At 58.4% G+C, this 15,940-nt stretch overlaps 1 protein-coding gene across 3 annotated transcripts; it reads right to left on the bottom strand.

Annotated features, from left to right (window-relative positions):
- Positions 1–688: 688 nt before the first annotated feature.
- LOC111157941 (activin A receptor like type 1) lies at positions 689–15,204 on the bottom strand. Of its 3 annotated transcripts, none has more exons than XM_022519684.1 (9): positions 10,525–10,593; positions 9,717–9,968; positions 9,312–9,523; positions 8,969–9,068; positions 8,490–8,636; positions 7,923–8,198; positions 7,118–7,315; positions 4,131–4,261; positions 689–2,935 (listed from the first exon to the last, which is right to left on the bottom strand). In XM_022519684.1, exons 1-9 carry the CDS (start codon positions 10,586–10,588, stop codon positions 2,801–2,803), a joined length of 1,515 nt encoding a protein of 504 aa, XP_022375392.1. In that variant the 5' UTR covers positions 10,589–10,593; the 3' UTR covers positions 689–2,800. The 3 variants fall into 3 exon arrangements, with proteins under 3 accessions (XP_022375392.1, XP_022375390.1, XP_022375391.1); XM_022519682.1 differs by lacking the exon at positions 689–2,935 and adding an exon at positions 15,023–15,204 and having other exon boundaries at positions 3,141–4,261; XM_022519683.1 differs by lacking the exons at positions 689–2,935; positions 7,118–7,315 and adding an exon at positions 15,023–15,204 and having other exon boundaries at positions 3,141–4,261.
- Positions 15,205–15,940: the final 736 nt, after the last annotated feature.

The following is a 15,940-nucleotide window of genomic DNA, read 5'->3' as shown; positions in this document are numbered from 1 at the left end:
GCGCAAATTTTCAAGGCTGGAAAGTCAGATGGTGGAGACCCTCTATGCTTCTTTCAGTACCTCTCTCCCCTATGACACTTCCTGGCCCCCAGTTTCCCGGGGTTAGGGGTAGGGAAGGTGCTTTCTAAGCGCAGGATGCCAAGATGGGTCCCTGAGGAGGATGTGAGCTCCTTCCCATTTTAGGGATGAGCGAGCCGACTCCAGGCAAGGTGGGGGCCGCATTTGGGAAGGGAATGAACAGAGAAATTGAGGTGGGCGGGTCCACGCTGCACCTGCGTAAAGACGCAGAAAGCTCGTTCCTAGGTGTGTATTTCAGGGGACAGTCCCTGCAAACCGAGGTCTGACACAGCGCACGCACGCTGCGCCCAGCGCGCGGGAGTCGGTCTGGTTCCGGGAAGGGCCCGCGGGTCCCGGCGCAGGGGCGGGGCGGGAGGCGGCTGCTGGGCAGCCGTCCGCCAGCAGAGGGCGGTGTGGCAGGCGCAGCTCTCAGCAGAGGGACTGAACTGAGATTTGGGCCGCTGTGAGGGTCGCGTGCGGGGGTCTGTGCCAGCTGTGACTTGACCCGGAAGGGCAAGACCGGTCATGATGCTCTGGGACCCACTCCCTCCCTGCCACCTCGGGTTTTCCCTGCGTCAAGCCACTGCAGAGGCACCAACCAGCCTGGGAAAACTCAGCAGGAGCTGGAGATTCGATCACGGTTTATTGACGACCTACTATGTGCTAAGCACAACCTAAGTGCTCCCACAACGTCCCCAGGTGACAGACTGTAATTTAGGCCCTGTCACACCTTCCTACCCTCAGACAGGAGCACCAGGTGCACTGCTCTTCCCAGGGCCTCCCTCCCTCCCTAGCCACTAACTACTCTTTCCCAACAGAGAGGCCCCCGTCACTCCACCTCCTGCCTCAGACCTTCTCCCCCTCCGGGATTTTCCAGCCTCATGGGGAGCTGTGGCCTTCCATTTCTGGCTGTGGAGTCCCAGGAGAAGATGCTTTGTCCCCCTTCCCCCAATCCAACAGAGATAAAGATCTGGCATGGGGTGGGTTCCAGTGACCAGAAGACGTGAAAGTGCCCCGAGCTCATCTGAGGACCCAGCAGGTCCCTCTCACTTTCTGTTTTCACCCAGTTTCACTTCCTGATTGTGCTGTGGGCCTTGCACAACTTGGGGAGACAGGCCTGGGAAAGTGCCACTGTGGCTGGTGGAAGCAGCACGCAGGCTGCCTTGGGAGGTTGTGCTGGGTCATTCACAGCAGGAGGGAGGAGGCTGTACTTTTGTCACCTCCTGGGGAAAACAGGGTCCTTCTCCACTGTGGCCTGAGGGCAGAGATGCTAGGTCTTCCAAGCTTGAAACTGTCCTTGTCCCTAGGCTGAGCGTCCCCATCCCCCAACCCTCAGGCTCTACTTTCAATCCACTGACCTCCAGCCCATCCACCCACCCAGGGTTTGGGGTAACCTCTTCATGGCACGGACCTACACCCTTGACACGGCCAAATGCTGAACTTTCCATGTGTTTCTCCACAGCCACCAGGTTCTTCCTAGACACACACTGTCTGGGGCCTGGCCAAGGCTGTGGGCCCGGGCCAGGGGCCAGTGGCGAGCAGGAATCTGGGTGCTGGAGGCTTGCTGGCCAGAGCCAAATGTCTTCTGAGCCTTGGAGGCCCTGCAGGAAGCCAGCCCTCAGTCCTTCTCAGCCCTGGACAGAGAGGCTAAGCCAGAGTGGGTTGAGTGGCCTGCCAAAAGGCCCAGGGTTGTCTGAATCCAAGGATGGCCACTGGTTTGAGTTAAAGTGGGAACTGGAGCTTGTAGAATTTGTCTAGGAGACCTTTCAGGCGCTCCTGGCCTCAGATTAAGTCATTTTCAAGTCCCCACCTTGAGGCAAACTACCAGGGCTGGGCAAAAGGAGCAGAAGGAACAGATGAACTGACTGACCCCTGACACAGGCTGAAATGTCAAAGAAAATTAGAGCTGACAAAATCTCAAAGGACATCAGGACCGAATCTTGCAATAGGTAGATGAGGAAACAAAGGTTCCAGACCGTGAAGACTTCATTCTTGTCCCGTAGAGCAATTGCCCAGGACCAGAACATGGGTCTCCTGACTCCCAGCTGAGCCTTTCCCCAGCTGTGCTTGGCTTCAGCGTCTCCCCGTTGTTCTGAAGGTCCTGGGCCTCCCCAATCTGACCAACTACCTCTCCACAGTCCTCCAACCCAGCCACGCCTGCAGCAGGATTCCTTGGGTTTAAGGCCCTAAGAAGTGAGCTAGGGAGGGCATGGGGAAGGGGCCCAGGATCAGGCCCCAGCTCTCCCAGGCGGCTGGCGCTGGGCTGGTGGGGTCCTGTCCAGGAGACAGAGGCCCCGGACAAGCCCAGAGAGGAAATGATGGACTGTGGGTGTGGGGCTGATGCCAGAGGCAGGATGTGTACTGAAGGCTAGAGAGAACCCTGCGTCACCCTGGCAGCTCTGGTGGGGCAGCGGGGTTGACCGAGGGCAGGGGGAAAAGTGCAGGCCTGGGCTCCGGGCCGGCGACTGGGATTCCCTGGCCTGGCCACCCTGGCTCTGGGGCCTCTTTCGCATCCTGTCCTGGGGTTGGTAGGGACTGCACCGGGGCATGAGGGTGAGGAGGGAGCCAGGCGTCAGGGAGCCTGCTGCTTTGAGCAGGCCAGACGGCGGGGGATCGGGTTTCAGTCCAGCTGTATTTTTGGCTGGATGAGCCGGCAGGCACAGCCACCCCTGGGCCACCGTCTGCTTCCCCGCCCCACATACATTGCAGGCAGAGGGGAGTCGGTCGGGCTTCAGGTCTGTGGCTAGTGAATCACTTTGGGCTTCTCGAGACCGTTGCTCAGTTTCTGCAGTGTCTTCTTGATTCGCAGTGCAGTGAGGCGGGCAGAGGGGTTGGGGTACCAGCACTCCCGCATCATCTGAGCCAGGCCTGAGAGGACCTGTTTGGGGGAGGGGGGAGACACAGAGGAGAGGAAGCAGAGACCTGGGTCAGGGGCACCTGGAAATGGAGTGACAAGGAGGACACCCAGAAATGGGGAGACAGAAGCAGGATAGAAAGGAGGAGAGCGTTGAGGAGGGAAAGAGGGAAACCAGTGTGGTAAGGGAGGGGAGAATGGAAGCAAGGAGGAGAGGAGAGAGAGATGGAAGAGGAAGAGGAAGATGGTGGAGTGAGAAGCAGGTGGAAGGCAACAGGCAGGACGGAAAGACAGCTGCAACCCAGCTCTTCGGGTGCACTCAGGCCCCCTTCTGCGAGGAGGGTCTGTGGAATGCCTTATACCCACCCCCCACCTCCGCCAAGATCCAGGGAAGGGGAGATGTGCAAGCTTAGGGGCCCCTCCATGGCCAGACCCCCGTGCGGAGGGCAGCTTCTCCCAGCACTTCCACCAGCCCCGGCTGGGCCCAGCGGCCACTGGGGGAGTGCCCGCGGAGGAACCCAGCCCAGGGCGCTCAGTGGCCCCAGGGTGAGCCAACCTCGGAACTCAAGCTGCCCCCTGATAGGGAGAGAGTGTGTGTGTATGCAGAGCAGTGCATATATGTGGTTTTTTATGGATATGCATGTTTTGCAGAAACATACATGTGTCTGTGCACCTATGTGTGTATCCATGTATATTCGCTCTATCCAGAAACATTGATTGAGCACTTATTGTCAGCCAGCCCAGCGACAGATAACAGGGAAGTGAGGAGGCGTGGGAGACATGCTCTTTGTCTGCCCAGGGCTGAGAGTCTGGCATGTCTGTGCACGCCACATATGTATCCGTGAGGATATGTTTGTGTAGAAGCATGTGCGTGCCTGTATGTGTTTATGTACACATGTGTATGTGTCTTACGTATGCATGTAGAGGGTTTTGAGAAAAAAACAAAAACAAACAGCAACAATGAAAGTTCATAGCAAGAAATGCAGCTGAGAGACTCCGACTTTTCGGGCCAGAGGGAAGGTTCTGAACATCCCAGCATAACCCAAATCTCAGGGGTCCACAGGCCAGGGATGGGGGAGGGGGTCCCCAGAGAGGGACTCTGGACTCTATCCTCTGGAACCTCTCCAGGGGAGGCAAAGACCTCAGGCACATGCTCCTGGGGCCAGAACTCCCAGTGAGCCACCACCTCGTGCCACCCCGGTCCCCACCGAGGCCTCACCGGGTCAGCAGCCAGCCGGTTGGGGATGGTGGGGGTCTGCTGATCAACACACACCACCTTCTTCATGTCCTCAAAGCTGGGGTCATTGGGCACCACATCATAGAAGGGTGGCCTGTAGTCCTCCACAATGCCTGAGGATGGAGGGGGGATGGGACTGTCACTTGGCACCCCAGGAAGGCTCCATGCCACCCCAAGGAGAGCCCTGCCCACCTTCTGTCCCAAGTTCCAGAAAACCAGCTATCTGACCCAAGCTAACCCTGAAAGGGCCTCTAAAATATAATCAATATGTTTACAAATAGTAAGAATTATGACTATTGATGGCATGCCTGGGTGGCTCAGTGGGTTAAAGCCTCTGCCTTTGGCTCAGGTCATGATCTCAGGGTCCTGGGATTAAGCCCCGCATCGGGCTCTCTGCTCAGCGGAGAGCCTGCTTCCCTGCCCCTTCCCCCTCCTGCCTCTCTGCCTACTTGTGATCCCTCTCTCTCTCTGTGTCAAATAAATAAATAAAATCTTAAAAAAAAAAAAAGAACTATGACTATTGAACTTGCACTCCCCAGAAGATGCCAGCCACTGTGCTATAAATACTTTCGTGCTCCCCCTTCTTCATCTTTGTCACAACCCCCTGGGTATTATTGTGACCTCTAGCTTACAGATGAAGAGACTGATGCTCAGGGAAGGTAAGCCCAAGGTTACACCACTAGTAAGGGCAGAGTCCAGACTTAAACTCATCTCATCAGATTCCTAGGCTGGACCTCATTATAGTCTCTCCGTGGCTGCCTCCCACCCAGGGCCCAGGCACTGCTCCCAGGTCCCTACTCTCCCAGATGCCTGATAAAAACGTTTACTGGGGGCGCCTGTGTGGCTCAGTCATCAAGCGTCTGCCTTCGGCTCAGGTCATGATCCCAGGAGCCTGGGATCAAGGCCCACATCGGGCTCCCTGCTCAGCAGGAAGCCTGCATCTCCCTCTCCCACTCCCCCTGCTTGTGTTCCTTCTCTCGCTGTGTCTCTGTCAAATAAATAAATAAAATCTTTAAAAACAAAAACAAAACACATTTACTGGCCACGTACGCCGTGCAGGGTGCTGTCCTAACTTCACAGCATTAAATCCTCACAACAACCCTGTGAGATAAGTCATACTATTAGCTCCATTTTATAAACAATGGAACCAAGGCCAGAGGGGTGAAGAAACTTGGCGAAAATCACACAGGTAAGTAAGTGACGGATTTAAGTGAGCCCTGACGCGCTAACCAAAGCCCACACTCTTGACCTCCGAGCTCTGCTCACGGGGGAGAGCTGGCCTACTGCTGGGGGACGATGTGGCACAAGAAGAAAGGGGTTTTTACCCAAGTCCACATAACAGCCAGCCCCTGTCAACGACAGCACAGGCCTCGCTGCCCCCCTCACCAGCGCTGCTCCTCCCCAACATCCCTTAGCAGGAACCTTCTGGAAAACGCTGCCTGCAGAGCTGCGGACAGCTCAGGCAGAAGAGGCCAGAACCAGAGAAGGCCCCCCAGACCCCTCCTCCCGCCCCTGCTTCCCAGCCTGAGGTGGGGGGCCATGGCCACACAGTCACAACCTCAGAAGAGCCCTACACCAGCTGTTCTCTCCATGGCGGGCTTCCAGGCCGGCCCCTGTGCCGCTCGAGCCCTAATCAGCGCTGCACAGAGGCCTGAGTGTGTCTAATGGGCCTTTAATCAGTGCCGGGGCTGACACCAGATTACAGTGTTTATAATGCGCCACGAATCTGTGTGGGGCTGACAGAGCTTCCCTCCGCCCCAGGAGTCTGCAGCCAGCCTCCCCCATCAGCCCTGGCCAGGCCAGCCCTTTCTTTCCGCCGGCAGCCTCATCCAAGGGGCCTCGGCTCCTTCCAGGTGCCCCCTGCCCCAGCCAATGTTAGCCTAGGAGTTCACACCTGAGGGGACAGGAATCTGAGCTCCTCAAGAGTCTCCCAGAGGGACTGGTGGGTTACACTCTGCCCTTCACCTGTCAATGCTAAGGGGAAATGAAGCCTGGCCTGGGGGTGGCTACTAGCAGATGCTCAGGAAATGGAAAAGGTCCCTGTCCCCAAGGAACAGAGCTCCAGTCATATCCTGAGGTTGTCCCCAACCTGTCAGGACAGCCAACAATCCCTCCCCATAGACAGCCTCCATGGAGACTGACAAGCCTCCCCAGCCTGGTCCAGACCACCACCCAATATCCATCCACCCCAGGGCTGGGAAGGCACCGGCCCCAGGGCTACCCCTGTCCCAGCCAGCAGGAACAGGGTCCCTCCACCTGCTCCCAGCCCATTCACAGGCACCCACAGTCATAACGAGGCAGCGATAAGCAGGCAGTGTAGACGCTATTCTATCCTGTATTTTTGCAGCAAAGAAACCACGGACCCAGAGTCCGACAGCCTGGATTTCAGACCCCGGCGCTGCCTCCAGCCCTCAGTAATTCTGTACCTCAGTACCTTCACCTGGGAAATGGGGACGATACTGTGTCAGGCATTCGTTACTACAATAAATTGCCATGAATATTTACCGAGCCCCAGAATAGTTTCATATACTATCCTGGGATTATCTCAACAACTTGAGCTGTCTTCATTCCTCTTTTCAAATGAAACTGAGACACAGAGAGGTTAAGTAACCTGCCCATGGTCAATGGTAAGGTCAGGAACGGAGCCCAGGTGGTGTGATTCCCAACCCACGCTCTTAACCACGAAGTGGCACCACCCCCTGCCAACACGGGACGATGTACTAGGATAATACATGGATATAACATGTTTAAGCTCAATAAAAGTTAGCCGCTACTGATATTTCTGTTATTATCCAGGATTTCACAGCCAGACTCACAGACTCCCAGAGTCACACCTTAAAAGGTCACTCAGTTGAACCCTCAGGCCATGGATACCATCTGTGGCAGGAGGCCCCTGTCTCCTGCCTGTCCGCCTGTCTATCCATCTGCCCCAGGCCCCTTCCCCAACCCTGCGCAGGGCAGGCCCTCACCGTTGACAATGGTCCGACGGGCAATCTCCCATAGCACCAGGCCAAAGGCCCAGATGTCTGTCCACTTGTAGGACTCGAAGCAGTCGGTGCGGATCTGTTCTTCCAGCACCTCGGGGGCCATGTACCGCTTGGTGCCCACTCGTGGGTTGTTCCCGATGTCCAGGTAATCACTACCCTGGGAGTGCATCACAGCTAGGCCTGTGGGGACCGGGCCTGTCACTCCTGCTACTCAGCCGAGCCCCAGACTCCGGGGTGGCCCCGGAAGCTGGGGTGCAGGAGGCGAGGAGGGCATGGAGAGAGACGGTGGGACATGGAGCAGCAGGCAGACGGACACCTGCCCAGAGGCCGGCTGGGAGACTGCACCCCCGGGCCCACCTGTCCCTGGTATACTTGGCTTGTGTAGCCCTCCTGCTAGGTGCCCAAGTGCCCAGAGAGATGTGAGTCGGCAAAGCAGGCGTTATTGTGCCCATTTCACAGAGCAGAACCCCGAGGCCCGGTGAGGGGAGCAATGCAGTCAAGTGAAGCTAGGGGGACAACCCAGGTTCCTGGTACCCTGCCCCTTTCTCCCAAGTCCTGGAGCCCAGGTGGTACGCCAGGAGGAGTCTGGGCTTTCAAAGCCGCCAGGCAACTCGTGGGGCTCTTGCAGAGGTGAAATAGACAACCCAAGCGCCAGGAGGTTTTAAAGCACTGATCAGAAGCATCATTGTCAACACACACACACACACACACACACAAAGGACAAAGCGGGGAGGGAGGGTGCTCGAGCCCTCGCCCGGCCGGCGTCCGCCCCTGCCCAGCAGCTCACCCAGGTCAGCGATGCAGCACTGCAGGTTGCTCTTGACCAGGACGTTGCGGCTTTTGAGGTCTCGGTGGGCGATGGCTGGCTTGCCCTGCGTGCCAAAGATCTCCACGTGCAGGTGAGCCAGACCGCAGGCAGCCGACACAGCTAGCCTCAGGGCCAGCTGCGGCTCCAGTGTCTGCCTCTGAAGAAAGTCGTAGAGGGAGCCGTGCTCGTGGTAGTGCGTGATGAGCCACAGCTGCGTGCTTGAGTTGCGGGAGGTCATGTCTGAGGCGATAAAGCCTATGGGCAGAGGGTCCATAGATGGCTCAGCAGAGGGGCAAGGGAGAAAGGAGGCTGGGCTAATTGGGGTCAGGGTCAGGGCTGGGGACAGAGGAGAGATGGTCAGGGCAAAGCTGGGGATGGGGGTGGAGGCTGGTCTGGCTTAGGTCGGAGAGGGAGCTGGAGTCAGAGGTCGGGGCTGAGGGGCCGACAGGTGTCCTTCAGGACTAGGTCAGTGTCACCAGGCCTGACTAGGTGACATGAGGGCAGAGGGCTGAAAGCCCCGGGTCTGGCTTAGTATTCCCAACTTACCAAGGATGTTGTCGTGTCTGAGCAGCACTGTATTATAGATCTCAGTCTCCCGGAACCAGGACTGTTCATCCCTTGAAGAGAAGATCTTGACGGCCACGCTTTCACCATGCCACAGGCCACGCCACACCTCGCCGTAGCGACCCTTGCCTAATCCAAAGGTGGGAGGGATGGTAGAGGTCACATATGGGCACGCACAGCCCTTGGGCATGGGGAACCCCAGAAGAAACCCCCATCTTGATGCTGCACTGACCCCAACTGCAAAATCCTGATGTTTGTTTCGCTTAGTCCAGCCCCAGCCCCATTTGCCTGGCTACCCCAGCACCTGCAGAAAGTCTTGCCCTGACCCATCTCTGGGCCACTCCCTACCCAGCAGAATTCCCACTCGGGACCTGGCCCTGCCTGTGACTTGGAGGCCAAGAGCTTGCTCACTCCTGCAAGCTCACAGGAGCCCTCAGTCCCACCTCCCCTCCACAGCTCACCTACACACTCCACGAGGGCCACCTGCCGTGCCACTGTCCTTTGCACCAGGAAGGGGAGTCCTGAGCCACTGCCCGTGGTGCAATCACTGTCCAGGAGATCCTGAGGGATACGGACAGGCCACTGATGGGCTGCACCACCTGGCCCAGGCCATTTCTTCCTCCTTCAGCTGGGACCCGCTACTGTCCTCACATGCTCCTCACTCGCCCAGCAACCCCCACCCCCCAGATCTTTGAGTGCGATTGCACCTTTCTTGGTTACTTGTCCCTCAGCACCCCCTTTGGTTCTATGGCTCCTGTCTCCCCCCCTCCCCAACCCGCATGCCAGGTTCTCCCAAGCCCATACCCCCAGCATGCTGTCCCCCTGCTCGGATGCCTTCAGGATGAGGCTGGACTCGCCCAGCTCGCTGTGCAGGGCCCGCTGCTTCTCCTGCCTCCGCCGGACATGCCACAGGCCCAGGGCCCCCAAGGCCCCCAGGGCCAACAAGGCCAGCACGGGGCCCAGGATCAGAGGCAGCTGGCCATCTACCTTCGGCTGCTCCGGAGGAATTTGGGTGGCTGGTGGAGGGGGACACGGAGGCCCAGCTACCACCAAGCCAGATCCCCCCGCCTGGCCACTCTGCCAGTCAGATCCCAGGGTCCTGCCTCCCCTCCTCCCACCACCCCTCCTTGCCAGAGTGTGAGGTGGGAGCAGGGCGGGGAGGAAGGGTCAGAGAGGATGGGGAGGGCTGGCCAGGGCGGCCGCACGTACCCTCCAGGACCAGGGACACGTTGTGGTTGCAGAGGCTGCTGTAGCAGCAGTAATGGTTGACGAACTCGGTGGGGCGCCCCCGGCACAGCTCCTCATGCAGGCTCCCGCAGCCCCGGTGCTCCTTCGGCTGCCGGCCCTCCTCCCGCACCAGCACGACCGTGCACCAGAGCCCCTGGCAGGTAGGCCCCCTGCACTGTGGGCTCTCACAGGTGCAGGTGACCAGCGGGCCCCGAGAGGGCTTCATGGGGTCACCTGCGAGACACACTGGAAGCTCAGCCACTCTGGGCCCCACTCCTAGGCTGGGCCTCACACCCGTGTCCGTCACGTTGCCCCTCCCTTCTGGCCTCTCAAACACAACCCCTGAGGCCTTGCTCCTTTAGTCCCATCCTTAGATCATCCTTCCTTCTAGAACCTTACCCTCTGACATGATGAGAACCAGGCTACTGTACCCTCCCTGATCCTACAACCTTCCCTTTGGGTTCTAGGCCCAGCTCTGGCCCCCAGCCCCAACTCTGAGTGCTCTCCCAGGCCCTCCCTGTCAACGTCCCCACTCTCTGCACCCTCCAGATAGAGGTGCCCAACGTGGAGGCCAGTAGAGCATCAGCCCATGGGTTTGCATCAGAAGGACACAAAGGAGGGCTGGGGTAGCAGGGGGCTTACTCTAACTAAGCCTGCCTCCCACCCTCCAGCCAAGCTCCTAAGTAGCCCCTCTCTCTAGCTCCTCAAATTCAGCCCCAGCAAGAGCTGAACCCAGCCAGCTCTTTCCCCATTCCAGCCCCTGTCCCCTACCTGCTTTCCTAGTACTTACTCTGGGTCAGGCCCAAGGCCATCAGGAACATCAGAAGGCCTCTCCTAGGGGGGTCCAAGATCATGGTCCCTGAAGAGGAGAGGGGGTGCAGTAAGGTCTGTGAAATGTGATCCCCTCGGAGTTTTCAGCCACTGACTGTGGGTCCCTCCCACCCAGAGGAAATTACTGGGAGTTTTGGGGGGGGCAGGGAGGCCTCCTCTCTACTCCCTGTGTCTGGCTTTGGGGCGGGGCCTACAGGGGAAGTCCTGGTTCACTTCCCCATGGAAACCATCCTGTTAGGGGTAGAGGGTGGGGGAGCCATGCTTAAGTGACAGAGAGTTTGGGGGACTCCCAGCTCTTTACCCCTGCTTCTGAGTTCAGACTGGAGGGCAGAGAGGGCATGGGGCCGGGGTGCAAGGAGCTTCTCTTCAGCAGCCCCCCCTACCCGTTGGTCCTCTGCTCCTGCCCATCCCCTCCCTGTCCACCCCTTTCCCAGTGCCCCCCCCGCCTCCCCCCTCCCCAGCACTGGCTGCCTCAAATATAAACAGGCTCCTGTCTTCACTTCCTGCCATTCAGGGTCCCGCCAAGCTGGGAACAGGAATCAAGATTGTTTAGATTGGGGTCTGGATAGAACAGGCAGGAGTCACGCACAGTAAAGAGCTCCGGGTGTGTTCTCAGGGCAGGCTGGGGTGGCTACAGGGTCTGGAAGAGCCACTTGCAGCTGGGACCGCCCCATGACAGAATTCTAGGGTGACACCTTGGGAACCACAAAGCCCAGCTCCTTATTTTAGAAAAGATAGAGATTAAACCTCAGACAGCCCCGGAGACTCGTCCAAGGTCAAACTTGTCCAAGGTCAGTGGCAGTAACAAGAGTACACCCCAGGTGTTCAGACTCCCAGGCCACTGCTTCCTCCATTCTGTCTCCCAATCCAGGTGACAGCCTGGGTCTGAGTCCTCTGGGCTATAACAACCGTACAGATCTTGAACAGCGCTGGCTCACACCAGGTGCAAGGAAACCCCTCTACACATCACCAGAGTATAAGGCACCCACTCTGAGCCATTCCCTGGCCCCTCCCTTCCCTCTCCTTGCTGTCCTGGGAAGGGGTGGGGGTAGGGCCAGTGAACGTGGGAGGGGAAGTGAAACATTCTTAGGCACTGAATGTTTGACCTTCCATGGCTGGTTAAGGTTGAACTTTTCCAGAAGTGTGGTAGAGAGGGTTAGGGAAGTAATTCTGATCTAGGATAGTCCCCAACCCAGGTCCCAAACCATCTAGTGCTCCAGAAGTCACCCCCTTCTTCATTTCTCAAAGGCTGAGAACAAGAGGATAAGGGCTGACACACTGCAGCAAGGACTGAGGGCAGACAGCAAGAAGGACTTTCGGAATGGTGGCGAGGGTGCGGGTGTGTGCCTGGCGACTGGATCCCCAGGCAGGAGCAGCTAACACGAGGGAGTGGGAGTGACTTCTGGCATAACCCAGGGAGGTTGGGAGGGCTGGCTGTCTGGCCACATGGGCTTTGGCAGGCCCATAGTCTAAGAATGGTACCAAATGAAGCTCCATGGTGTTGAGGCCCTGAGGGTAGGATGGTTCGGGGCGACGTGTGTGGCTCATGGGCCTCTCTGGCTGGTGGCAGCTCTGGCCTTCCTGCCTGGGCTTCCTCTGCCCCAGAGGCCCAGGGCTGGGGGAGGAAACAGAGCCTTGGGCTGCTGCAGCTGTGTCCCCAGTCTCTTGCCTGACCTCCTGCCTCTTGCCCCCCCCCCCACCCCGGGCAGGCAGTGAGGACTCTGTCCAGCAGTGCAACTGGTAGCTGGAGAAGGAGCTCCAGAGGAGCTGAATTTGTCGCCTGTGGTAGGGGTGGGGAAGCCATCCGTGGAAGCCTTTGTTTCCCAGAGAGCAGCTAAGGAGAAAGCACAGGGTAGGAAAGAAAGGGTGGATAACTGGAAGGATGAAGTCAGGCATCCTTTTCAGATCCTGTACCCATGCGTCCATTTCTCTGACTTTGCCCCAGTGTACCCCCCTTACCTACTTTATTACTCATTAGAATTGCTTGAAGTACTTCGTTAGAAATGCACATTTTTTGGCCTTACTCGCCCCCCTTCCAAATTCTGACTTCAGTCCATCTGGGACCAGCAAGAAGCATGCATTTTTAAAAAGGTCTCCAGGTAATTCTCACCAGTTGGCATGGGTACCACCCCCTGAGAAATGTGCCCTACATGGGGCTAAATCCGGGCCACTTTTCATTTCGCTGTGTGGGCCCTGCTGGGTCAGGGATCAGGGTGCCGAGGGTGGAGATTCACTCCCACCAGGGCACCTCCCCTCCCCAGCTGGAGGAGCCCCTGCAGAGGTGAGGGCGGGGTGAGGGCTTTGTTCTCCAGCTTCCCAGGCTCAGCCACAGTGCAGGGAGAGCCTGGCAGCATTTGCAGAATCCACCTCTGGTTGAATCTCGGGAATATGGGGGAGTAAAACAGGGATTCTTCCTCCAGCTTTTAGCCGGGCCCAGCATGGAGCGAAGTACAGGAGGGTCCTATGTCCAGACCAGTCTGAACTCCCAGCGACCCTGACGGATCTGCCCTGAGACCTGACTCCAGCACAGACTCCCCAAGGCGGGTGCATCCCTCCACTTCGAAGCTGGAAGATCTGTGGACAGAAGCAGCGCCACTCGGGGGCAGAGATCCCAGGTGCCAAGCTAATTTCAAATGTTAACTTACCACCATGAAAGCCTTCCTGATAAGAATTGACTGTCTCTGAATACTATTCAGGGGCCAAGGACTCAGTTTTCACGGTTAATCTCATTTAATCCTGGCAACCACCCAGTGGGGAAACTGAGGCTCAGGAACATTAACTTTCTCGCCTGCGATCACCACCTGTGTCCTGATCAACTTATGCTGCTGGGAATAAATCCTCCCTTGGACATTTCCTGTCTCCAATTCCTTGGTATTCAGTGAGTCCCTCAAAGGCAGAAAGAGAGCAAGTGGGGTTTGTGGACAGTAACAGATGGCACACAGCTGTTGTCATCGCCGGGTGCCCGATGCGGGTTTGTTTAGATGTGAAGACAGAAATCATCTGCTTGCTGTAGGCTTGGTCTTAAGACTCTTGGTCTTAAGAGTCAGGGTGCGCCCAGAAGGTGGCTGTCATTCTGCTTCTCCCCAGCACACTCTAGGAATTGTCACAGGGCTGGAAGAGCCTCGCTTGGCATGTCAACAGGTCTTAGCCAAACAGCACGGACTAGCTGCCCTTCCCATACACACAACACTTTCAACGGCATCATCTCCCTGGCCCTTCACGGCCAGGGTGATGGAACATCAGGCCTGAATCTTAGGGCCAGACAGAAAGCGCAGGCAGCACCAGACAGCACAGGGGTCAGGGTTCAAATCCTGCCTCTGCCTGAGTTCAAATCCTGCCTCTGCCACTTAGAGCTATGAGATGTGGGGCAAGTTACTTCAACTTTCTGAGGCTTAGGCTTCCCTACAAAAAAAAAAAAATGAGAATAAGAAGAGTGCTCATTTCAGGGGTACGCTGTACTTATTTAGCAGAAAACTAAGTGATACACAGTTAGCGCCTAATAAATGCCACCCAAAATGTAATAGCACCATTTACACCATCCATGGGGCTTTGGACAAATGGCGCAGGTCCAAAACTCTTTCCCTTTCAGGAGGATGGGCATAATAAACCTGTCTCGCTAAACTGTGGCCAGGATGACATGAGAGAAATGGAGCTCAGTGCACATCTAAGACTACATAGTAGGTACTCCATAAACGGTAGCGATTTTTACCACCCCATGAGATGGGAGGTGAGAGGGATCAGGGCAAATGGGGCAGAGAGGGATCAGAGAGGACAGAGCCTGACTCAACGAGAAACCCCTCCTATAGAGAGGCCAAGGGCTAGAGTCCACTATGCCCTTGTCGTTCAAGAAGAAAAGGGGGTGGGTGGCCAGGCCAGAGATGCTCTTAACAGTACTGACCTCCAGGGCCAGCCTGGGGTGCCAGACTGCAGGGAGATTGGGAAAGCCCCTGGCCTGGATGCCTAGGGAAGACCATGGCATGGGGATTATCTGACCGCGTAGGGTTTGGAGGTGAGGTTTCTTCGAGGGAATTACAGTGGCAGGTGCCTTAAGCAAGAGCTGTAGAGGTTGGTCCGGGAAAGGTGGGCTTCCAGGGGACGCTCAGGAAGTGGACACTCCCTCCCAGGTGAAGGCAGCTGCCTGGACAGACTCGGGGGTCCCCTGTCTGGGAAGAAGAGCGGGAATCCCTTCTGCCCATTTACAGATGAGGCTAGGGGAACAGAGAAGTGAAGTGACTAGCCCCAGGAGCCAGAAGTTTTCTGATTCCCAGCCCAGTCTGTTCCAGTCTCAGATGGGGTCACGCGCAGATGTGCGGGGAAGGTGAGGGGCAGCTCGCCCCAGCGAGGAGCGGGATAGACCCTACGGCGACCTCTTTGAGACGCTGTCTGGGATCTGCCCCAATAAGGGCCTCTGCAGGGTTGAGGGGCGGGGGTCAGGCGGCCCGCGGACCTGGACTCACCTCTGGGCCCGCCCTGCAGGCAGCGGGCCGGGCACGTCCCCTCCCCGGCGGAGGCCGAGGTAGCCCGGCGAGCGCTGGACGGCGGCGCGGGTCGTGTGCGGCCCGGGACGGCGCTGGGACCCGGGAGGGGCTCGCTCCGCGCGGATGGCGCGGCGGCCTCCCGGGACTGGGAAAGGGGCTGGAGCAAAAATGTTTCTTATTCCAGCGTCTTCCTGCCTGGCCCGGCTCCACCACTCCCTCCTAATAAACCGTTTCCTATTGCCCAACTAGCCGACGGGCGGCCAGCTCGCCCCTTGCTGGGGCCGCAGGGCCCGGACCATCCCCCGCATGGCTCCCAGACCCCGAGGGCAGCCGCCCCCCGCGGCCGCCCCCCCACACCCCGCCCCGGGATCGAGGCTGCGTCCCGGCCCGAGCCTCCCACATCCGCCTCCCCGAGGGGGCGGGCCTTGGACTCGGGCCGCGGGGGTCTCGTGGGGACCAGACCCGGAGCCATGGGGCCAGGAGCCGAGACTGGAGGCAGGATCTGAGGGTCCAACCGAGGAGGGGATGGAGGGGGAGGCGGCCCCTCGCGCTCTGAGCCGCGGAGGGGGCGGCCTGGAATCCGGGACTGGAAGGGGGGCACCGAGGGAAGGACCGCGGGGGGACGGGGGGGGGGGGGGGGGGGGGGGGGGGGGGGGGGGGGGGGGGGGGGGGGGGGGGGGGGGGGGGGGGCTGTCAGGGGAGGTGACGTACCTGTCCTCCCACCCTCAAGTCTCTGGTCCCGGGCCTAGAAGGAGCAGCCCTGGCAGAGTTTGGGGCTGGCAGGGTCCGAAATATTTTAGCCCCGCCCTCTCCGCCCCCTACCCCCGCCCCCAAGGACTCCCCACTCGGTCCAAATCCCTCAGCCTCCTCCCTCTTGCCCCTTCACCCCCTCTTGTT

The sequence above is a fragment of the Enhydra lutris genome, unplaced genomic scaffold (genome assembly GCF_002288905.1).
Source record: "Enhydra lutris kenyoni isolate GAN:26980312 unplaced genomic scaffold, ASM228890v2 scaffoldscaffold56, whole genome shotgun sequence".
Lineage (NCBI taxonomy): Eukaryota > Metazoa > Chordata > Mammalia > Carnivora > Mustelidae > Enhydra > Enhydra lutris.
This window is presented reverse-complemented; position numbering and strand designations above follow the sequence as displayed.

What these genes read in the sequence shown, in the direction of transcription:
- LOC111157941 (XM_022519682.1), bottom strand. Translation starts at nt 10,588, where the DNA reads ATGATCTTGGACCCCCCTAGGAGAGGCCTTCTGATGTTCCTGATGGCC. An exon ending in GGCCCTCGTGGAGTGTGTAG is followed by an intron (nt 8,637 to 8,968) that starts GTGAGCTGTGGA and finishes CCTTTGGATTAG; the next exon opens with GCAAGGGTCGCTACGGCGAG. An exon ending in CCGTCGGACCATTGTCAACG is followed by an intron (nt 4,262 to 7,117) that starts GTGAGGGCCTGC and finishes CTCCATCCTCAG; the next exon opens with GCATTGTGGAGGACTACAGG.